This window comes from Ambystoma mexicanum, chromosome 3q (genome assembly GCF_040938575.1).
Source record: "Ambystoma mexicanum isolate Mex_15411 chromosome 3q, UKY_AmexF1_1, whole genome shotgun sequence".
NCBI lineage: Eukaryota > Metazoa > Chordata > Amphibia > Caudata > Ambystomatidae > Ambystoma > Ambystoma mexicanum.
Genome location: NC_090926.1, coordinates 1,281,878,825 through 1,281,903,261, shown reverse-complemented (window position 1 = coordinate 1,281,903,261; position 24,437 = coordinate 1,281,878,825). Strand labels below are relative to the sequence as shown.

General features: G+C 46.7%; 1 protein-coding gene across 2 annotated transcripts in view; it reads right to left on the bottom strand.

Moving 5' to 3' along the window:
• Positions 1-24,437, bottom strand: part of DENND1C (DENN domain containing 1C) — a 652,034-nt gene that overhangs the window by 261,407 nt on the left and 366,190 nt on the right. For both annotated transcript variants that reach the window (XM_069604349.1, XM_069604348.1), the window contains exon 6: positions 12,179-12,248. In XM_069604349.1, coding sequence (XP_069460450.1) covers positions 12,179-12,248 — 70 coding nt within the window. The remainder of the gene's footprint in view (positions 1-12,178; positions 12,249-24,437) is intronic.

The window sequence follows — 24,437 nt, the reverse complement described above, 5'->3', positions numbered from 1 at the left end:
GCTATTCTCCTCAAATTACCAGGGACGGCTCACGGGTGCCTGAAAATGACAGTGCTGCTATTCTCGTCACATTACCAGGGACGGCTCACGAGTGCCTGAAAGTGACGGTGCTGCCATTCTCCTCACATTACAGGGACGGCTCACGAGTGCCTGAAAGTGACGGTGCTGCTATTCTCCTCACATTACCAGGGACGGCTCACGAGTGCCTGAAAGTGACGGTGCTTCTATTCTCCTCACATTACCAGGGACGGCTCACGAGTGCCTGAAAGTGACGGTGCTGCTAATCTCCTCACATTACCAGAGACGCCTCATTAGTGCCTGAAAGTGACGGTGCTGCTATTCTCCTCACATTACCAGGGACGGCTCTCGAGTGCCTGAAAGTGACGGTGCTGCTATTCTCCTCACATTACCAGGGACGGCTCACGAGTGCCAGAAAGTGACGGTGCTTCTATTCTCCTCACATTACCAGGGACGGCTCACGAGTGCCAGAAAGTGACGGTGCTGCTATTCTCCTCACATTACCAGGGACGGCTCACGAGTGCCTGAAAGTGGCGGTGCTGCTATTCTCCTCACATTACCAGGGACTGCTCACGAGTGCCTGAACGTGACGGTGCTGATATTCTCCTCACATTACCAGGGACGGCTCACGAGTGCCTGAAAGTGACAGTGCTGCTATTCTCCTCACATTACCAGGAACGTCTTACGAGTGCCTGAAAATGACGGTGCTGCTATTCTCGTCACATTACCAGGGACGGCTCACGAGTGCCTGAAAGTGACGGTGCTGCCATTCTCCTCACATTACCAGGGACGGCTCACGAGTGCCTGAAAGTGACAGTGCTGCTATTCTCCTCACATTACCAGCGACGGCTCACGAGTGTCTGAAAGTGACGGTGCTGCTATTCTCCTCACATTACCAGGGACGGATCACGAGTGCCTGAAAGTGACAGTGCTTCTATTCTCCTCACATTACCAGGGACTGCTCATGAGTGCCTGAACGTGACGGTGCTGATATTCTCCTTACATTACCAGGGACGGCTCACGAGTGCCTGAAAGTGACAGTGCTGATATTCTCCTCACATTACCAGGGACAGCTCACGAGTGCCTGAAAATGACAGTGCTGCTATTCTCCTCACATTACCAGGGACGGCTCACGAGTACCTGAAAGGGACACTGTTTCTATTCTCCTCATATTACCAGGGATGGCTCACGAGTGGCTGAAAGGGACGGTGATGCTATACTCCTCACATTACCAGGGACGGCTCGTGAGTACCTGAAAGTGGCGGTGCTGCTATTCTCCTCAAATTACCAGGGACGGCTGACGAGTGCCTGAAAGTGACGGTGCTGCTATTCTCCTCAAATTACCAGGGACGGCTCACTTGTGCCTGAAAGTGACAGTGCTGCTATTCTTCTCACATTACCTGGGACGGCTCATGAGTGCCTGAAAGTGACAGTGCTGCTATTCTTCTCACATTACCTGGGACGGCTCATGAGTGCCTGAAAGGGACGGTGCTGCTATTCTCCTCACATTACATGGGACGGCTGATGAGTGTCTGAATGTGACGGTGCTGCTATTCTCCTCACATTACCAGGGACGGCTCACGAGTGCCTGAAAGTGACGGTGCTGCTATTCTCCTCACATTACCAGGGACGGCTCACGAGTGCCTGAAAGTGACGGTGCTTCTATTCTCCTCACATTACCAGGGACGGCTCACGAGTGCCTGAAAGTGACGGTGCTGCTAATCTCCTCACATTACCAGAGACCGCTCATTAGTACCTGAAAGTGACGGTGCTGCTATTCTCCTCACATTACCAGGGACGGCTCTCGAGTGCTTGAAAGTGACAGTGCTGCTATTCTACTCACATTACCAGGGACGGCTCACGAGTGCCTGAAAGTGACGGTGCTGCTATTCTCCTCACATTACCAGGGACTGCTCATGAGTGCCTGAACGTGACGGTGCTGCTATTCTCCACACATTACCAGGGACGGCTTATGAGTGCCTGAAAGTGACGGTGCTGCTATTCTCCTCAAATTACCAGGGACAGCTCACGAGTGCCTGAAAATGACAGTGCTGCTATTCTCGTCACATTACCAGGGACGGCTCACTTGTGCCTGGAAGTGACAGTGCTTCTATTCTCCTCATATTACCAGGGATGGCTCACGAGTGGCTGAAAGGGACGGTGATGCTATTCTCCTCACATTACTCTACTACTTGGAAGGAGTGCTTGGTACTTTGCAAGTCTGCTCCTTTGACTGCCATTTCCTCCTGAACGCAGCACTGCGAGCACTGCTCTTGCTGCCTGGCCGCTTCCTGGAGGGGGCGGGGCCTATTCCCATCACGTGACTATCTCCTTCCTCATATTGCCGGCACAACCGCCCTTGCGGCGTTAAGCCCTGGAGGCAGTAAGGGCTGGTGCTGTTTGGCTGTTCGGCGTGGTCGGCTGCTGGTTGCGGTAAGATAAGTACTGATTAATTACCGCCAGCGGACAGGTATCTGCCACTTATTGTCCCAATTCGGATCAACTACGGTCTGTTCAACAGTTTGAAGAGTATTAATTCATTGATTTGTTTAGCCGGTCTTTGGGGAGGAGAGACGGACTAAGGCTGCTCCTCAAGCCATCAGGCGTTCCCTAGACGGCTAAGAATCCTAAGTGTAAAATCAGTACAAGCAAATAACTAAGGTACTGTTTGGCGCATTTGCGAGAATTCAGTTCTACCCTCCATTTTTAAATTCTCATTTTTTTTTTTCTTTTTTCAACCCTTGGACCCTCTCTTTTAAGCAGCATTTATCTATCTTGTTTTAGTATCTATTTGTCTAATCATAATTCTTATCTATTTGTATTTACACTCTGTGATAGTATTACTATAAGGTGACATGCGTACCCTAAGAAGTGCAATTTTGAATGGGCCTATTTTGGTTCAGGATAATGCCAAAACACACAAGCGAAAACAAATGGGCAGTACGCCCCGGAGGCATCCTCCTGCTAGTGCCTCAAACAACAATAGACATACATCTCCAGCTGACATAAAACGTTTCTTTTTTGAGTCTAAACTCTTATCCTGTGACTTCACTGGTAAACCAATTGACCCTTGTTTTAAGTTCACCACGAGCGCCCAAGGCTCGAATGTAAAAAACTTTATGGGAGTTTCTGATAACACTCTTATTAAAGAGGGCGTAATCCCACTTTTTAAAGAGCTTCACCCTATGCCTGTAATATGTGAAGCACCTGGATCCCCAGGGTCCAACACCAATTCCAACAGAAATCTAGAGCCTAAAACACTATGTCAGAACTCTTCGGGTCCTGCTGGTGCGGGTAGTTCATCATTACATGACTGTCATGCTCCTCTTCCACTCCCCCTGATCGAAAGCTGCTGCGGTTTATCGGATCCTCAGCCTGCAGTAATTGAATTAAGCTCAAACTCTTCCTTTTTGGAAGGGGATGACTGTCGGAATTCATTAGAGTTACCAGAAGTTTCTTTCATTTATTCAGATACAGCACATAGCTTGGTCGCTTCATTTGCTGCCCCCACTCCCAGACGCGTCCCTGACATCTCGGCTAGACCACCTGATGACCCTATTTTGCCCTCAGTCATTTCTCCGTCCATTTTGATTGAGACCACGTTGCATGCCATGAATTTGGCCATTTCTTCTCTTTTTAAGCTGTTTGAAACGCTTGACCGAAAACTGCAGGCACACGACAAACAGATTGGGAAATTATTACATTGGCAAGCAACGCTTAAACATAGTATAGAAACGAATATCCGAAAAAAACTAAATCCAAACCTTGACAAATCACTAATTTTTGACAAGCCGCCTATCGACCCTATTACACAATCACAAGTTATAAAGTTTAAGACCTTACCTGCTTTTTCGAATGTAATTCACAACGATTTTTCTCTGCCTCAAGGCATTGAAAAACCGAAGGACAGGTCTTTGTCGGAACCTGTAGTTCCTGAAGACAAACAAGTGTTTAACATATTCTCACTTAATGGACCTAAGCCACGCGAAATAATACTTAAGCCAAAAAAGAACCTGGTTTGTAAAAAAACAAACAATGCTAAAGATACAACAAAAACGGCAACCTCAGCAACTAAAGCCTTCATTAAAGCTCTATCCTTGCCCAAGAAGAACACCACCATGGCTGCGGAAGCAGTACAAAAAAAATATAGCGCCTTGGCTAATGCTAAGAAAGCTAGTAGCAAGCCGACGGCTTGCCCTGGTGACATAATAGCTTATGACCCACTAGACGCGCTGGTTGAGGCCGCCGAACATGATAGGGCGGCGAATACACAAGCTTCACTTTCTTTAGTACCCCAATTTGCGGTGATACAAGTAAAAGAGGGTGCTACCCTTGCAGCTTCATCACCTTCTCCTGAGAGGATCTTAGATAAGAATGTTGAAGCCAGACGGAATGAAATCAGAAAGGAAATCGACTACTATATGACTAAACAGAGACCCTTGAATGCCCAAGCAGAGATGCTGAAGGATCCTAATATTCGGGAGATACCCCATATAACAGTCCATACAGAAAAGAATCATGTGGTACAGTCACTCATTACGCCCCCGATCCCTGAGCTTTCCTCTGTAAAGAAAATGTCTGCTCCCCTTAAAATTCCTACTAACTCCGATAATACACCCACGACCAAGCAACTCACATTTGGTGCATCAGAAATGCCAATACAACAAGTAATAAAAACTGCGGTGGAAGAATATATGACCAACTTGAACAAAAATGCTACATTATATACGAAGTTAGAGGTTGATCAGCATACTATGCATTCACAAATAACTGATCTGAGCCGTTACCCAGCTGGTCCGGTTGCAAGGGCTGATACACCTCCTCATCAACAAAACCACTTACTGGGTACAAACTGGTTGCACTCTAATAGATTTTCGTCTTTACCACCAAAAAACACGAAAATATCACCCAAACAAACGCTATATCCATTGATCATCCAATGCAGAGATACACCTTATGTGAAGTATGATTTAAATCGCTCTAGTATACTTGCAATACTAGCTGAAATTCCTGTTTTAGACGATCTGCAATCCTCCGATATTGATTTGGTGGAATTTATCTTCGACAATGATCTCTCTGTTGCACGGTTTTGGGTGTCCTCACGAGTTGTGTTAAACACTTTGTGGCTTGCTAACCGAGAAATATATGAATTAGGGTTTGAGCTTCTCACTGCTGTGACAACCCAAGCTCCCATTTCTGCGGTGCAAAATCCATCAACGCAGACATATGTCTCCAATCAGAGACAGGGTTTATGTGTTCAGTCGATTAACCAAAATTATCATCCAATATCTCAATTTGGTTCGAAGCAGTCGTAACTTACTTTTCAATATCCTCTGCCATCTTTGTCTATGATAAGTTGGAACACTCGAGGCCACGGGCACTTATTGAGGAATGGTTCCAATAAGTTACCGCAGCATGATATTATTTTATTTCAAGAAACTTGGCTCACGGAGCGTCCAGTGTGGGACAACTTTGAAATAGTTTTTAACCCTGCAATACGATCTGTGAAAGGTCGGCCCATGTCCGGTCTCCTTATGGCCTTAAACAAGTCCTCAGAAATTGTTCTAGAACACCAGTCTGCGCCAAATCGATAAATTCAATTGATAATTATCACAATAAGAGAACAAAGATATGCGATAGTAAATATATATTGGAACCCAGCTGCAATGCCCACCAAAACATTTCTTAAAGATCTGGAAGAGTTATGGTTAGAGATTATTAAACTCCCTATATACCCGAATGTAATTCTGGCGGGCGATTTAAATTTGCACTGTCTGGTTGCCCCCAATAAACGTATGGATAGCAGACTGGTCTCCTGGAACACTTTTATTGAGACAAAAAATTTGGGTATGTTAAATGGTTCATGCTCTGCCGACAGCCCGCCACAGAACACATGGAAAAAGGGACATTCCTGTGCCATTATTGATTTTATTTATGTTAATCGTGAATTATTCTCTGATATTAAGTTGTTCTGTGTGATCCCCACTGAGGACAGTGATCATAACATATTGAATGTGAAATGGCACTGTATGGCTTTACAAGGAAAAAAGGAGATATATAAAACATACCACCCCCTATCAGTAAACAAAGGTATGAACAGATTACACTGGACTGAATACAATTTGGCGACATTCGCCTAGGTATTTGAACAGACAATTGTGTATGAGAGGATCTCAGGCACTAATAAGTCACTCGAGTATAGTGACTTATTGCATGCATTTGGTACAACAAAAAAGGCGAAGACAAAGTACTCTCCCTTGCATTCTTTTGACAGGGAAGTACAGCGTCAAAAGTCCTGGTTTAGAAGGGAAAAAAAGGTAGTTTTGGCTTTGCCTATCCAAGTTAAATGGCAAGCCCTTAAATCATTGAAAACAAAACATAAAAATTGGATGAAGGCCCATCGATCTTTTCTTTATCAAACTGATGGAGAATGTATGCTCCAAAAGATGGGCTCAAAAAACTCTGCGCAAATATGGGCACTAATTAATAAGACCAACCCTAATACGCAGATCTCATTACAAATCAATGACGTAGCAGAGGCTCAATGGGTCGAACATTACACAAATTTGTATGCCTGTGCCGAGCCTATTATTTCACCACTTAGTCAGTGTGACCCAGGAGTCTTTACTTTGCAATTCTCTGTAGCAGACATTTTATTCTATATTAATAAATCTAGTAGATCGCGTGCCCCTGGTCCAGACGGGATCTCTAATTATATGATGAAGCAAGATCCGAACCCATGGACAAAGATTTTATATCAACTCTACTCTACAATCATGCGCACTCAACAATTGCCTAAATCATGGTCTCTCTCTATTATTGTCCCGGTGTTCAAGAATGGTAATAGACAAGACCCCTCAAATTATAGACCGATTGCCCTCCTTGATACACCGGGCAAGATCTTTGCCCGGTTGATTCTCAGAGACTTGCGGGCTTGGATAGAAACCTCTGGTAATATCGATGTATTCCAAACTGGATTCGTTGCTGGTAAAGGCACAGCAATAAATATCACAGCAATCAATGCGATCAAAGCTAAGTGTGAATGCCTTAATCAGTCCCTGTTTTTAGCTTTCGTGGATTTTAAAGAGGCCTTTGATTCAATTGATAGACATCTTTTAATTAGTAAATTGATTAAAATGGGCTGCCCCGGTTCACTAATTAAACTGATTGCGCTTCTCCATACAAATACTGCAATTCAGATAAGAACCACTTTAGCTGGGCATTTAACCACCAAAATCCCGACAGCAAGAGGTCTGAAACAGGGCTGTATTCTGGCGGCCACTATTTTTAACCTGTTTATACTGGACATGGGTAAGAATTTTATTGATATCAACTCAGATGCTCCAAAACTCGGGTCCCATCAAATTGCATGGTTATTATATGCGGATGATCTTATCTTAATCTCTAAAACGCCGTCAGGTCTACAGCGGCTGATAAAAGGCCTTTCACTGTATGTTCAAAGCAATTATATGGCTATCAATTTAAGCAAAACACAGATCATGCAATGTCATGACAAAAAATGTCGCCCCTTAAAATCGTCCATCTGGACTTTCCAAGATGAGCTCATCTCTATTACCCCACAATATAATTATTTAGGAGTGATTATTAACAATCTGAAGTGTGATATTCCTTATGTCCAGGATATAAAACAAAAGCTGCAAACACTAATATGCCAAGCTAAAGTCATCTTGCACAAATTTGGTAAATTTACATGTTCTCAGATACTTCTATATTACGCCCAAAAAGTGCTACCGATAATAACATACGGCTCTGAAACTAAATTACCAAGAGACCGTGTGTTTTGGGATCGACTCGAGGGAAAATTTTGACGAGCAGTGTTTAATTTACCGAATTCAACTCCAGGACCTTTGATACGATATGAGCTAGGAGCCCTTTCAATGTTTGTGTTTTATGCGTGGAAATTGTGTTCGTTAATGAGGAAATTTTTGCTGTGTATAAATTGTTTAGATCTATCTTATATATTGGCTATATACATGCTGAAATCCACACATCTTTTTCCCAATAAGTGGAGAAATTTTGTTATCAATCTTTTAGTAGAAGCCGACATTACTATTGAATTGCTTTTAATCAATCCCAATCGTGCCCAGAGAAAACTATATCAGCATGACTGGATTTGCACTTTAGAGTTTTGCTCGCGGTATAAAGATTATAGTGGTTTGCCTTTCGGTACGAAAAGAATGAGAACTGCTGCCTCTTATTTACTTAAATTCCCCTCGCCCCACTTCAGAAACAACTATCTCCGATTTAGACTCAATCTATGGCCCACCAGAGAAATTTTAGCTCGAAGAGGTCAAATAACAAAACAAGAAAATATTTGTCGGTTTTGTCAATTACCAGAGTGTGAGGAAACTTTAAAACACTTGATAGTAGGTTGCCCTTCATTAAAAGAATTACGCTGCACATTCTTCAAAAAACTGTATGAAAATTATAACTGCTTAACTAAAGATGTACTTTGGTTTAGAATATTCTCCTCACCTCTGCAAGCTGTCCGTATAGCTACTGTCCAATTTATGTGAGCACTAAATCTTGAGAGATAATAAGTACAGCTTACATATGTGTGTTATGTAATTAACGTCCTCTTCACATGTGATCTATTAATGGTTTTAACGATGTGGTAATTCGAACCTATTTTAGATCGCTTTTATAAATGATAATTCAGATGATGTACATCTATGAATTGTGAGTTTGCCACCTTTTGCTGTTGTTGTAAAATGATGAAATGCTGAAGCACAGGGGTTGTAGGGTTTTGTTCGGTACTGATTTGAGCTTGATTTTATTTTGAATTCATTTTTGATGTTCAATGTGATTAACTTGTGTTATGTATTAAATTGAAAGGTTGATTATCAACCAACCAATTAATAAAAAATAAAAATTACCAGGGACGGCTCATGAGTGTCTGAATGAGACGGTGGCCCATGACTGCCTGAAAGTCCCGGTGCTGCTATTCTCCTCACATTACCAGAGACGGCTCATGAGTGCCTGAAAGTGACGGTGCTGCTATTCTCCTCACATTACCAGGGTCGGCTCATGAGTGCCTGAAAGTGACGGTGCTGCTATTCTCCTCACATTACCAGAGATGGCTCATGAGTGCCTGAAAGGGACGGTGCTGCTATTCTCCTCACATTACCAGGGACGGCTCACGAGTGCCTGAAAGTGCCGGTGCTGCTATTCTCCTCACATTACCAGGGACGGCTCACGAGTGCCTGAAAGTGCCGGTGCTGCTATTCTCCTCACATTACCAGGGACGGCTCACGAGTGCCTGAAAGTGCCGGTGCTGCTATTCTCCTCACATTACCAGGGACGGCTCACGAGTGCCTGAAAGTGCCGGTGCTGCTATTCTCCTCACATTACCAGGGACGGCTCACGAGTGCCTGAAAGTGCCGGTGCTGCTATTCTCCTCACATTACCAGGGACGGCTCACGAGTGCCTGAAAGGGACGGTGCTGCTATTCTCCTCACATTACCAAGGACGGCTCACGAGTGCCTGAAAGTGACGGTGCTGCTATTCTCCTCACATTACCAGGGACGGCTCACGAGTGCCTAAAAGGGACGGTGCTGCTATTCTCCTCACATTACCAGGGACGGCTCACGAGTGCCTAAAAGGGACGGTGCTGTTATTCTCCTCACATTACCAGGGACGGCTCACGAGTGCCTGAAAGTGCCGGTGCTGCTATTCTCCTCACATTACCAGGGACGGCTCACGAGTGCCTGAAAGTGCCGGTGCTGCTATTCTCCTCAAATTACCAGGGACGGCTCACGAGTGCCTGAAAGTGACGGTGCTGCTATTCTCCTCACATTACCAGGGACGGCTCACGAGTGCCTGAAAGGGACGGTGCTGCTATTCTCCTCACATTACCAAGGACGGCTCACGAGTGCCTGAAAGTGACGGTGCTGCTATTCTCCTCACATTACCAGAGATGGCTCACGAGTGCCTAAAAGGGACGGTGCTGCTATTCTCCTCACATTACCAGGGACGGCTCACGAGTGCCTAAAAGGGACGGTGCTGCTATTCTCCTCACATTACCAGGGACGGCTCACGAATGCCTAAAAGTGCCGGTGCTGCTATTCTCCTCACATTACCAGGGACGGCAGGGACGGCTCACGAGTGCCTGAAAGTGCCGGTGCTGCTATTCTCCTCACATTACCAGAGACGGCTCACGAGTGCCTAAAAGTGCCGGTGCTGCTATTCTCCTCACATTACCAGGGACGGCTCACGAATGCCTGAAAGTGCCGGTGCTGCTATTCTCCTCACATTACCAGGGACGGCTCACGAGTGCCTGAAAGTGCCGGTGCTGCTATTCTCCTCACATTACCAGGGACGGCTCACGAGTGCCTGAATGTGACGGTGCTGCTATTCTCCTCACATTACCAGAGACGGCTCACGAGTGCCTGAAAGGGACGGTGCTGCTATTCTCCTCACATTACCAGAGACGGCTCACGAGTGCCTGAAAGGGACGGTGCTGCTATTCTCCTCACATTACCAGAGACGGCTCACGAGTGCCTGAATGTGACGGTGCTGCTATTCTCCTCACATTACCAGGGACATCTCACGAGTGCCTGAAAGTGACAGTTTTGCTATTCTCCTCACATTACCAGGGACGGCTCACGAGTGCCTGAAAGTGACGGTGCTGCTATTCTCCTCACATTACCAGGGACATCTCACGAGTGCCTGAAAGTGACAGTTTTGCTATTCTCCTCACATTACCAGGGACGGCTCACGAGTGCCTGAAAGTGACAGTTTTGCTATTCTCCTCACATTACCAGGGACGGCTCACGAGTGCCTAAAAGTGACAGTGCTGCTATTCTCCTCACATTACCAGAGACGGCTCACGAGTGCCTAAAAGGGACGGTGCTGCTATTCTCCTCACATTACCAGAGACGGCTCACGAGTGCCTAAAAGGGACGGTGCTGCTATTCTCCTCACATTACCAGGGACGGCTCCGAATGCCTAAAAGTGCCGGTGCTGCTATTCTCCTCACATTACCAGGGACGGCTCACGAATGCCTGAAAGTGCCGGTGCTGCTATTCTCCTCACATTACCAGGGACGACTCACGAGTGCCTGAAAGTGACAGTGCTGCTATTCTCCTCACATTACCAGAGACGGCTCACGAGTGGCTGAAAGGGACAGTGCTGCTATTCTCCTCACATTACCAGGGACGGCTCACGAGTGCCTGAAAGTGCCGGTGCTGCTATTCTCCTCACATTACCAGGGACGGCTCACGAGTGCCTGAAAGTGCCGGTGCTGCTATTCTCCTCACATTACCAGAGACGGCTCACGAGTGCCTGAAAGGGACAGTGCTGCTATTCTCCTCACATTACCAGGGACATCTCACGAGTGCCTGAAAGTGACAGTTTTGCTATTCTCCTCACATTACCAGGGACGGCTCACGAGTGCCTGAAAGTGACAGTGCTGCTATTCTCCTCACATTACCAGGGACATCTCACGAGTGCCTGAAAGTGACAGTGCTGCTATTCTCCTCACATTACCAGGGATGGCTCACAAGTGGCTGAAAGTGACAGTGCTGCTATTCTCCTCACATTACCAGGGACATCTCACGAGTGCCTGAAAGTGACAGTGCTGCTATTCTCCTCACATTACCAGGGATGGCTCACAAGTGGCTGAAAGGGACAGTGCTGCTATTCTCCTCACATTACCAGGGACGGCTCTGTTTTAGGTCGAGTAAAAGCCTAGCCGGCTCACTGGCTTCAGAACCTGTCACATTAATTTCCTTGGCCTCTTTAACTAACCACAGGTCACTCATGTCACACAACTGTGATCTCGTGTGAGCACTTTGGAATCCCCATCCATACAAAGGCATCCACAGTATTTTCAAATAGCACCGGGCGGAGGGCATGGGGGGGAGAACAACCAATCAGGTTCCATGGAAGCCGTCGGCTGCTACCCCCGCCCCGCTATCTTCCCCCAACCACCCTTTCCTTTAAAATGTCCCATCCCCAGCCCCATGTACCTCCATCCTTGGCGGCAGCACTCACAGCTGCTGCCGCTCTGTGGCCACCATGGAAATGGAAGAGGGGCTTGCTAACTCAAGCTCAGCCCTTTCCCACCCGTTCCAGCCTGTGGAACAGGTAGCTATTGCTTAAATGTAATCTTCACGCCCTAGAGATAGGCGGTGCTCACCTGCTCCTTGGCCAGATGGTCCGCGATGTTGTTCAGGAGTTTGTAAAATACCTCAAACCAGGGCAGGTAGCTGGAAAGAGAGACAGAGAGTGGGTTACTTAGCAGCCTGACATGTGCTATCACCCATCCCACCTTCGGGTGAAACGTCATACGATTAACAACCACTTTTTAACATATAACATTTCAGCAACGGTCTCTCAACCTTCTGAGGTACCCTGGTAGCCTTCTACTGCTGAGGTGTCTACGGATCCCTTGATGTACTAAACTCCCTGCATTACCCACATTACCTGGGGAGCACCACTGCCATAGAAGGGATGTAAAGTGGAATTGATGTACACTGTGGAGTCTGGAAAGAAGTAGCGTGAAAGTAATTGACCCATTTTAAAATTATTATTTTGAACATTCCCTTTGAGGAGAGTTCAAATGCCAACTCCGCCCCCTCTGAACTCCGCCTCCACCCTGGCCCTTGTGGGAACCCCCTTTACATGTTTACACTTCCACCACCGCTTACAGTAGTAAGTGTAGTGTAGGTTCCCTGCTGCGTGCAGGCAGTGATTTATGTACCCAAGCGTTTGGGCGATGTGAAGTCGTGCTTGTATCCATATATCTATGGAAATATATATATATATTTTTTAATTAATTGCATCAATCATAACTTTTCTCATTATGAAAATACTTCTAACTTTACTTTCGCCCCTGAATCATAGTGCATGTTTTTACAATGTACCCTTCATTAGGGATAAGCCACGCCTAGATGGTATGGTAAAAGACTTTTAATGGGGAAGCAGGAAAGTCTTAAATTGGCAACAAAATATTGTGTGATTGTCAATAAGTCTCTGGTGCACAGATGTGTTCCACAAACATTTTGCCTGGACCAAAACAAAGGTCTGGCGTCCCATTGTGAAAGTCGAAAATGGGGAACTCCCACCCGGGCCTCTGATCACCCTAGTGTGCAGAGCAGATGTAAACCTCCTTCGCAGAAATCGTGGGCCATGAAAAGAAACGGGCCTTAGGAGTTTTGAGAAGCAGACAATGTATACCACCCAGAGGTGCAGAGACGCGGGCCCTGTGACGTCGCCACATAAGGGTACGGGGCAGGGCATTGCGGGTGATCCTCATTTACATAGAGTTGTAGGGGGAAGATCCAAATAAACACCATTGCAATAGTTTAGTGTACTCCAACTCAATGAACCAACCTCCTCAACTCTAAGAGGAAAAGCAAAGAAATCAAGTTCTGGCCACGGGGCCGATCAGGTGCGTAAAGGACAAATCCACCCCTTTACACAAACTAACCAACCCCTCATCCTTGGGATCCTCCCACCCATTCTCGGGGAAGGCAGTATTTTACAAAGGTTTACTCTTTAATTAAAAAAGTCCCACCACCCTCCTCCTGTTATAGACAGAAAAGACAGACTCAAGTTTAAGAAAGACACAAGCCCTAGTTCATAAGAAACTCGTAATGCACTGTAGAGGAGCAGGTAGACGGTATGTCGCCAGTTCCTGCCCCTTCACCACCGTCATATTGGAACAGTTGGAGAAAAGCCATAAATGGGATCCCCTGCATGGTTCCTATACAGCATCGAGTGTATGAGAGACGTTATGCACTCAGACAGCAATACAGAATGTACCCTCGCACTGAAAGTGTGGCAGGATGTTGCATAGAAGAAATCTACATGGAGGGATGTCGACTGCCAAGATGTCAGAATGCATCACAGAATATTATGGACAGACTTTAAAGGGAAATCTGACAAGGACAAAGTGATGTCATAAAGCAGATATATGAACCTATGCTGAAACCATATGAAAATACTTAGAAGTAACGATGTAACTGAAGCATTAAGAGTAACATGTACCTAAAGTTAAAGTAATCATGGATCTAAAGAAGATGAAGTAACTTACTGACCAATAACTGTAAATACACAGTAGCGCAAGGTAGAAAGAAAACTTATAGAAGTTTCCTTGTAGAGGAATATATAATGTGGCAAGAATGGTTATAGTAGGAAAATGGATGCTGGCTCACATTGTACTTAACCAAGCTACCTCAGAGACAGGCCAAGGCTGTAGAATCAGGAGACAGAGAAAAACAGAGCCGACGATGAGTCAAGGTTGGCCCAGAGTTAAGGATGCTATTTATAAAGGATAAGCACAGAGCACAAAGGGAGTACATGGATAAGCTCTGAATGTGGGACATTCTTCATAGATGGACGAAGATGGAAACATCTGTGGTCAATTCAAAGTGTACAAAGTTCATATGAGGGAGAGTGAGCAAGTGTCTAGAGGCCAAGAGGAGGAACATTTATTATAACAAAGGGTGTCCTGCCCTAGTGTTTTCTGCATGCATTGGTATTGCATGGTTATGAATCTATTGTTTGTAGGGTATTTAATTTCCATATACCATCCTAGAAAGACTCCTAGTCTTTTCTTGTGTGAAGGAGAACATAACAATTCATGATCCTTCTTTGGCCTTTTTTAATTGGTCTTATTTTCTTTCTTTTTTTATTTCTTTAATAAATCTGTTGGGCATCTCTATATAGGATGCTCAAAATTATTTTTGTTTCATAGTAAATTTGGTAAATCAATCTTTGTACATCAACATACTGTAACAAGACATAGAAGAAAAACATTTGTGAACAAAGCATTTGTGCAAAAAACATTGAAAATAAATGATTAGTTCAATTGTTCATTTTTTCAAGAGCATTTCTTGACCAATCCTTGGTCGACGTCACTATTAATAGTATAGAACATGGGTAGATGGTGTGGAGTGTGATTCGTCCCAGACCTTAGAGGTTTCGGCTTGGTGGTGTCAGTGCCTTCATCTGGGCCTTGGATTGGTTGGCTCTTATCTGTCCTCTCGTGTCTGTGGCTGGGCATGTTCAGGGGGAGAGAGGCTTTGTTACCATCTGGTTGGCGTTATTGGCGTTGCCTGTGTGACACTACTGTGTCACGTGGTTGTGCATGTACCTTCTTGCTGAATGGCAGCGTTAGGGGGCAGGTCCGGGTATTCCCGCATTCACAGACACATGAGGATTGTGAGCCTTTGTTAGTCATTGTTAAAGTTGCCTGTGGGGCACAAGTGGTAGTGTGTTTGCCTTCAGGCAGAATGGCAGCGTATGGGGGCAGGTCCAGGTCTTCCTGCACTCACAAAGGCATGGAGGTCGTGAGCCTTCGTTAGTCGGCTTTTCGCTCGTTAAGTGTTTCGGTGCCTGTGCTTCTTACGTTTTGCAGAGTAGGATGACAGAATAGTGTGTTTAGATCTGCTTTTGTCCGTGCCTGAGATCAACAAGAGGAGCAACAACACCCTGCATAATTGAATCAAAAAGCAGTAAATAGAAGGCTCAAATGGACAAATTAGTGGTCTTTTCACACGTGACCCAGAAGTCGAACACAAAGGCTATTTATTAGAGCCTTAAGCTAAGATAGTGGTGTGCTCACACTCCATTGAAAGCTCCAGGACAGTGAACAGACTACAAGGTCAACTACAGATGGAAGACTTTGGCTGATGGCCTACCGATGAGAGATGATGGACTAATTGGGAAAACAGAGAGTAGTCTGATGAGATTCAAACACCTATGTTTTGTTTCACGTACGTGCTGCTAAAGAGCCAAAAGTCCAAGGTTGGGATAGTATGCCAACCAATCAGTGGAGTTGAGGGACAACCTAACATGCAATATAGCATAGTCCAATCCACTGTTGTTTTGTCCGCTATAATCAATGATATGATATGATATTAATGGTTATTTATAATGCGCTTAATACCCAAAGGTTTCTAAGCACGGACCCGGGGATCGATCCTGTGTTGCTCCACGTCGTCTTGCTTCCAAGGCGAGCACATTGCCCATGAGCTATCCTCCCGAGACTATACGTATTTAGAGGTAGTTCAAGGCGTGCCCTACAGATAAGGGGTAGCCAATGATGCACTAATCCTTATATGTTCTATACGTAGATATGTTCCCTTAACCAATCCTGTCCCTTGATAGGTTTTGTATTTTGCCACATAGAATGACATCATAAATGACGCATATTGGGGTATAAGACCCCCATGTAATTAACCTGCTATGCAAGTGTGCATGGATCAGTCCGAAGTCTGCCAGTTTGCCCTGTTTTATTAAATTGACAATAAAATACTACTTTGCCATATTCCTTGAGTCTGTCCGATCATTTGTTCTGAGATCATTATTGTAATTTCATCTAGCACAAACAGACGCTTCAAGGTGCTAGAGCATATTTATTGGTTCTAAGATCAGTGTTTGAGAACCACATCTCGGACCTGCGATAACTTCTCTCTTTCAAGCAAACTGCGATTTGGAATTCTTAGTTTTGATGTATGGTTTGTGCTCTCAGGTTATTTCTTATACTTCTCTGCTAGCCTCGGCCTGCCCAGTGCTCAGTTAGTGAAAAAATGAGTCCCGGAGCCCAAATATATTCTAGCACACCTGGGACACATCCCAGGTCAGGGGCCCCGAGGATGCATTAGGGCCCAAGAGTCCAATCACAGCAACTGTGGGATTAGCAGAGGAGGGAAGCAGGAAAGGAGGAGGTAAAGAGGAAAGTCTTGAGGAGTTTCCTGAATTTAAGAAAGTCCTGCTCAAGGCACAGAAGGAGGGGGAGACTGTTCCATAGGAGGGAAGCCAGCTGAGGACAGCGATCAACCACCTGCCCTCTGTTTAGCAAAACGCTTCACACACAAAACATTGGGTCCAGAGGAACGTAGTTGTCTAGAGGGAGAGTATAAAGTTGAAGATAGTGAGGTCCCCGGGCCCAGACAGCCTTGTGGGTGATACAGAGGGATTTGGATTTCATCTGTGAAGCAACTGGGAGCCTGTAAAGGCGTTTTAGGGCAGGAGAAATGCTGTCCCTGGGTTTGAGGGTAAGGATAATTCTTGCTGCCTTATTCTGGATTAGCTGGAGGGGGTCATAGAGTGGACAAAGATAGAGGAGGAGGCTGTTGCAATAGTCAACCCTAGAGAGAACCAGGGTGCAGGTAACATTGAGCTTCTGGTGGAAGGTGAGAAAAGGTAGAATTCCTTTGAGAAGGAAGAGCTGAACGTGGGACTTCTTGGCAATGTCCTGAGTGTGAGGGAGGAAGGAGAGAAAGGAGTCGAAGATGACTACAAGGTTTCTGGCTTCAGAAGAGTGAGCAGGGGGAGAGCCCATGGAGGAAGGCAGCTCTTATCCCAATGATACCACTGCTGACGGCTGCTCCCCACAGTGTCAGCATATTTAGGGTTAGAGCTGCAAGTCCCACCGGCTATTGTGGGTGGTGTATGCACTACCGATGGCAGGCAGATGTGCAATTTACAGATACCAATTAACATAACCTAAGATAACATACTAGTTTAAGACAAATGTATAAGTCATTCTTTAAACTCATCATCATCATCATCAGCATTTTGCTCGCATTCTATCGGTGGCAAGTAGAACATGTTGACCATCCATCCACAGAAAAAACAGCAAACATGCTGTCCTCCTATGGTTGAAAGATCGTTCCTGAAGTAATGAAGCTGCCAGTCTATAGGTTGGCACTCAAAGGTAGTAGCCGTTTCCCTAGCTTTGTCCTTCGGTTGGTGCTGCTGGCTGGTGGCAGTAGTGTTGCTGGTTAGTAGAGAGCTGCACCAATGTAATGCAGGATGACTGGAGCAGTGTGGTGGCATGACCATTACAAGCTCCCATGATTGTGACCATCCATGAAAAAGGGTAACTAGCTCTGTCCTGATTCTCCCCCTCCCCCCGGGTCATCAGGCTCATGGATAACAATGCACCGGAGCAGGATGAAGCGACTGTGGCCAGTGCACGTTGCTGTTGCTTATTGAGTGGCAACTACTGAATGCGAGTTGAAATACTAATGTTACCAAACACCACATCATAATCAGACTGAGTGTGAGAAAATAAGTGCTGGGGATTAGAAAGAATTGCTGTGGCTCTAGCAAACACCCCCACAAATGAAGCGCTGGTCCTCCTGCAGGTGCCTTTCAGAGATTACACCATTCATGGAGTCGAACACGTTGCAAAATGTTTCTGTTTAATTTACTTTCCTGTTGTGGGCGGGTGAATCACTTCCCCTTTAAGAGCGATCCTGCAGAGCATGCATCCTGCACAGGGGAGAATCTTTTTTTGTGTAGTACGTCAGCTTTAACCGCAATGTATCGGATGTTGTGTCAGTGTTTGCACGCGGCAGCCCTGACAAGTCTGGAGAATGGGGCAATATTATTGCATGGCGTTCAGCGTTTCTCTCTGGAGTTGGGCCGTCTTTTGTGGATTATTGCCCAGTGTCTGCATTGACAGGCCTTCCTGCCTGTTGACGCTACCACTGGGCTGGCTCTTTTAATAGTTTCTCCAGAGGATTGTTGGGAAGGAAATGAGCCTATCCCACCACCATAGGCGCTTTAGGGTGAGACCAATCCCATGAGAAGACCTGTGCCAGGGGGGGTGTACTAAGAGAGCCCGCACGGATATAATATCATGCAAACTGTAGATGTTTAGACTTGGTGCACGCATATAAGCAGGTGCCATTTTGTAGCTATGGCAGAAACCTTCGGCCTGCACGGCAGCGCGTTACACACAGGCCACAACCCTGATGAAGAAACCTGAATAGGCCCAAGCGCTGACGAGAGAGGAACCTGTGCTGTTAATTTCCACAGAGACCCTCATTCGTTCAACAACTGTTGCCAATACGTGTATCCTGCAAGACCATGAGACGCTGCTAGGCGCCTCGCTGTACGTGTTATCACAACTAGGCCAGAGCAAACCTGCGACCCCCAGCCAGCCAACTACAAGTTATAGCCCTTACAACTGTTTGAGTCACGCAACCCCTGAATTCCAAGATACCAGCTGACCCCAGGCCACTGACCATAAACCAGACAACCATAAAAGATCTAAGAGAATGGTCCCCCCATCTGTACTTTACAGTGGCATGATTTGCAATGCGAGGTGCGGGGAGGGAGGAAGCCTTGGACGCCGGACGAGTGAAATGTGTGCGGCTCACAGTGACCTTGAGCCTCCCCCGGTTCCAGTCCATGATTGTGCCAAGTGTTAGGAAGAATTCTCCTTTATGGCTAATTTCCCTCACCTAGTGAGTCCCTCAGCAGCTTTGCTGGATTTCTGGGGTTTATTTTTTCCACTTGGTAAGAGTGTGAGCCTTTTTCCCACTCTTACATGTGTTTTACCATGTGTATTTCTACTGTTTGTGTGATCTTGGGCTCTGGAGCTACACCACTACATGAGCCCCACTTTTTGTGTGTGTTACACAGCACCTTCAGTGCAGTGACACAGGGTTGTCTTTGAGAATTCCCACTGACTCCATTTTTTTGGGGCTGACTACTGTCCCCCAGAAACATGTAAAGTTGCCATTAACTTTATATAGTCACTTTAAACTGCAGACCCAGTACATCCCATCTTACATGGAGTACTGGAAAGGGTTAATTCCTACCCCTTTTTGTCTGTGCCTCTCTGAGCTTTATTTTGGTCTGTTAACACTAAGACTTGGCTGGTGGCAGTGGTATCTACGCTAACTTTTCTACCGCGATTATACTATATAAACGTGGTACTGTTTTAGGCTATTATATTAGCCTCGAACTTAAACCCGCTTGACCAAATACTTTTTATTTCGGCTCCGGTTGGTTTTTATCGCCATTTCTTTTTGTTAAAGTCCTTCTTGTGTTTTTCTTTGCGCGGAAAACCAGGTTTGCCTCTTTTGTTCGCTGACCTTTTGGCGGGCTTCTGTCCAGAAGCCCTCCTTTGGCGTCCGGGTGTCTAGGTGGGCTGAATGTGAGGGAGGGGTGTAGTCACCCCTTGCACAGGGTCTCTTTGGAGACCCAGGTCACACTTTGTCTTGATTGGCTGAGGTGGTTGTCTGGGCTGGACAACCCCCCTGCTGAGTGATTGACAGCCATGCTGAGTGAATGGGGGATTCTGGCTTAAAAGGCAGGACTCTTGGGCTGGAAGTCAGAGTTGCCACTGGAACTGCAAAGAACCGAAGAGAAGTGGAGAAGAAGATGGCTGCTGCAATTCCCGAGTCCCGGTGAAGCCCTGCTGCAGTCCTGACCTATCTACCCTTCAACGACAAGAGAAGATCAAGTCTGGAGTCTTCTTCCATTGAGCCTGGTGGGATCAATCAGCTCGTCTTCCACAGCCAGAGTATCCTCTTCTTGGTCGAAATCGCTGCACACAGCTGTAGTGGTCCGAATAGCCATCTGAAGAGCCTCTCCTGTTTTAAAGGAACGCACCTTTTATTCACTGTTGCTTTGCTGCTGCTGGCTTCTTCCCTGCATAGTGCAGATCGCTCCAGACGTCGTCCTTCTTGTCCCCACGACTGAAGCTTCAGGAACCGTGAATCTGCAGAAAACTACCAGGAACAACTGCCATAGCACCAGCTCTTCTTCACTTTGAATAAGGTACTGTGTCCGACTTCGGGGAACTAGGGCGAACCCCTTTTCTCCTCACCAAAGTCTTGTCCTTGTCTTCCTTCCCTCTTATAACTTTTGCTTCCCTTTTGACAATATCTAAGTACTCCTGGCAATCTCGAATCGTGAACTGTTCTAACCTTGTGATCCTCAACAAAAGGACCCTGTCCCATTGACACTGGCGCAGGCCTATTGACTTTTATTTACGTTTTAGAAAGTGTCTCTTCATTCTATCTGCCTTGACAAAAGTATTGCCTATGATTTTTATCCCCAATTTTCTTGTGTGAATTAATGTGGTAAGTGTGTTTGACTACGGTAACATTTCTTCTTGCGGGTACGCTTTTCTTTCATTAGACCGAACTGTCATTACTGTCAAAAAGTGATTGCGTAACAACCCCTGGTAACGTCTTAGTTTCACAACACCGGTCTGTCAAAACCAAAGGTACTTACCTTGAATTGTTCTTCACAAGGGGAATTGGTTGTGTGTAGTGTATTTGAAGTGTGGTTTTAATTTAATAGAAGTGAAGTGTTTTGTGAACAGATGGTCTAAAAATAAATGTACTTTTACTTTTTAACCAGAAACCTCGAGTCAGTGTTTACTTGAGTCACAGTAATTGTAGTCCTTTGTGTAATCTCTACTACTGCTCATATACTCTTGAGATAAGCCTGGCTGGTCAGCCATCGCTACCACTTTAACAGTGTAGTACAGGCTTGTACCAAAGGTGAAATTGTACTACCACCTGTAGTCTTAATCTTGTGTAGTGGTCCCTAAGGACACTGCCCAGGATTCTGACTAACACCAGGTGCCCGGGGTAGTGATATAGTAGAGAGCCTCCCCTGGTACCAGTCCATGATCGTGCCAGGTGCCCGGTGTAGAGTAGAGACCCTCTTCTGGTACCAGCCCATGATCGTGCCAGGTGCCTGGTGTAGTCATAGAGTAGCGAGCCTCCCCTGGTACCAGTCCATGATCGTGCCAGGTGCTCGGTGTAGTCATAGAGTAGAGAGCCTCCTCTGGTACCAGTCCATGATCGTGCCAGGTGCCCGGTGTAGTGATAGAGTAGCGAGCCTCCCCTGGTACCAGTCCATGATCGTGCCAGGTGCCCGGTGTAGTGATAGAGTAGCGAGCCTCCCCTGGTACCAGTCCATGATCATGCCAGGTGCCCGGTGTAGTGATAGAGTAGCGAGCCTCCCCTGGTACCAGTCCATGATCGTGCCAGGTGCCCGGTGTAGTGATAGAGTAGCGAGCCTCCCCTGGTACCAGTCCATGATCGTGCCAGGTACCTGGTGTAGTGATAGAGTAGCGAGCCTCCCCTGGTACCAGTCCATGATCGTGCCAGGTGCCCGGTGTAGTGATAGAGTAGCGAGCCTCCCCTGGTACCAGTCCATGATCGTGCCAGGTGCCCGGTGTAGTGATAGAGTAGCGAGCCTCCCCTGGTACCAGTCCATGATCATGCCAGGTGCCCGGTGTAGTGATAGAGTAGCGAGCCTCCCCTGGTACCAGTCCATGATCGTGCCAGGTGCCCGGTGTAGTGATAGAGTAGCAAGCCTCCCCTGGTACCAGTCCATGATCGTGCCAGGTGCCCGGTGTAGTGATAGAGTAGCGAGCCTCCCCTGGTACCAGTCCATGATCGTGCCAGGTGCCCGGTGTAGTGATAGAGTAGCGAGCCTCCCCTGGTACCAGTCCATGATCATGCCAGGTGCCCTGTGTAGTGATATGATATGATATGGCATTTATAACGTGCGTATACACAAGTGTTTAAAGGTGCCACGAGGCATGGGGGGGGAAACAAGGGGAGAACAGACAACGATCCTACTAGGCCAAGTGTCATTCAGATCGTGCAAGTGCATGGGAAGGGGGAAAAGGAAAAGGGCGCGGGGGAAGGGAGAGGGGAAAGTGCAGTACACAGGAAAAAGTTAAATAAATAAGAATAAATAACGGCCAGCTGGTGGCAAGTGCAAGGAAGCACAGACAAAAGTGCTGGGAAGGGGGGCTGTAGGGATACAGAACGGTCCCCAGGTGCAGGGGTTGCCAGGGAGGCAGTGCAAGTGGGTAAATTGATGGGGCCTAGGCCAGAGATCAGAAAGGGTGGCAGGTAACCCGAGCAGTTTCAGTCAGAAAATCAGCAGGGGAGGGGGGAGAGAAAGCAGAGGCAAAGAGGAAGGGTGTTAGGTGCTTCCGGAACCGGAGATAGTTATCCTCGAGTTTCAGGGAGTCAGGAAGGCTGTTCCAGAGAGAGGTCCCAGCCGAAGAGAGTAATCTTACACCACTCGTTGCTTGGAGAAGCGACTGACACTGATGAAGTTGGCGGCGGATGAGCGAAGAGCTCGAGAAGGAAGATATTTAGGAAGAGAGAGTTGAAGGTATTGCGGTCCCAGACCCCAGAAGGCCTTGTGTACAATCCAGAGGGTTTTGAACTTAATCCTCGTAGCCATTGGGAGCCAGTGCAGAGATTTCAGTCCTAGAGAGATACGATCCCTGGGTTTGAGGCCAAGGACAAGTCTTGCAGTCCTGTTCTGGATGAGTTGCAGAGGGCCGAGGGTAGAGGCAGGTAGATTTAGATAGAGGCTGTTGCAATAGTCCAGCTTAGAGAGAACCAGGGCTCTAGAGACAGTGAGCTTCTGGGGGAAGGAGAGGAAAGGAAGAATAGATAGAGTAGCGAGACTCCCCTGGTACCAGTCCATGATCGTGCCAGGTGCCCGGTGTAGTCATATAGTAGAGAGCCTCCCCTGGTACCAGTCCATGATCGTGCTAGGTGCCCGGTGTAGTGATAGAGTAGCGAGACTCCCCTGGTACCAGTCCATGATCGTGCCAGGTGCCCGGTGTAGTCATATAGTAGAGAGCCTCCCCTGGTACCAGTCCATGATCGTGCTAGGTGCCCGGTGTAGTGATAGAGTAGCGAGCCTCCCCTGGTACCAGTCCATGATCGTGCCAGGTGCTCGGTGTAGTCATAGAGTAGAGAGCCTCCTCTGGTACCAGTCCATGATCGTGCCAGGTGCCCGGTGTAGTGATAGAGTAGCGAGCCTCCCCCGGTACCAGTCCATGATCGTGCCAGGTGCCCTGTGTAGTAATAGAGTAGCATTGTTTGAATAGTACATTTAATCGTCTCTTTGACCTTGGTTTCCTGGAGACGATGAGCCCAGCTGCTCCCACGTGATGGAAGACGGATGGACGGGGTTGGCGCCAATGCACTGGCATCCCCTATGGAGTAAGCTGACCATGCATAGGGCCGCACTGACCAGTTGTGCAGGATTTTACTGTATACTGATGATGCTCTGATTACTTACCGGTAATCTTCATTACTCCTAGTCCTACTCTTCCTCGTCACAGTACTTACTTCATGAGGCACCCGCCTCCGACACAGGACCTTCTTCTATTTCTTTAAATCCCTATAACTCCTCCCCCACATCCATGTCACTCAGTTTCATATTACCAAGCCGGAGCATGGGACCTTCCCCGCAGGGAGGGTGAGGAGGGTCGTCAGTACTGTGACGAGGAAGAGTAGGACTAGGAGTAATGAAGATTACCGGTAAGTAATCAGAGCATTACCTCCACGTCCACTCTTCCTCGTCCCAGTACTTACTTCATGAGGTATACCAAAGCATCAACGGGGAAAAGGTCCCAATGAGACAGAGCCAAAAACAGTGCAGCAAAACACACCCACAATAACTCTTAAATCACATCCCCACAGACAAAAACTCCAACCACGAAGGAACCAACCCCCGAGTGGGAGAAACTCAACCCATAGCGATTGATGAAAAATGCCTAGACCAGCCAAGGCGGCAGCCATACAAATCTCTTGCAGAGAAAAACCCTCCTTACATCGGGCCAGGAAGCCGCGAAACCCCTGGTAGACCGCCCA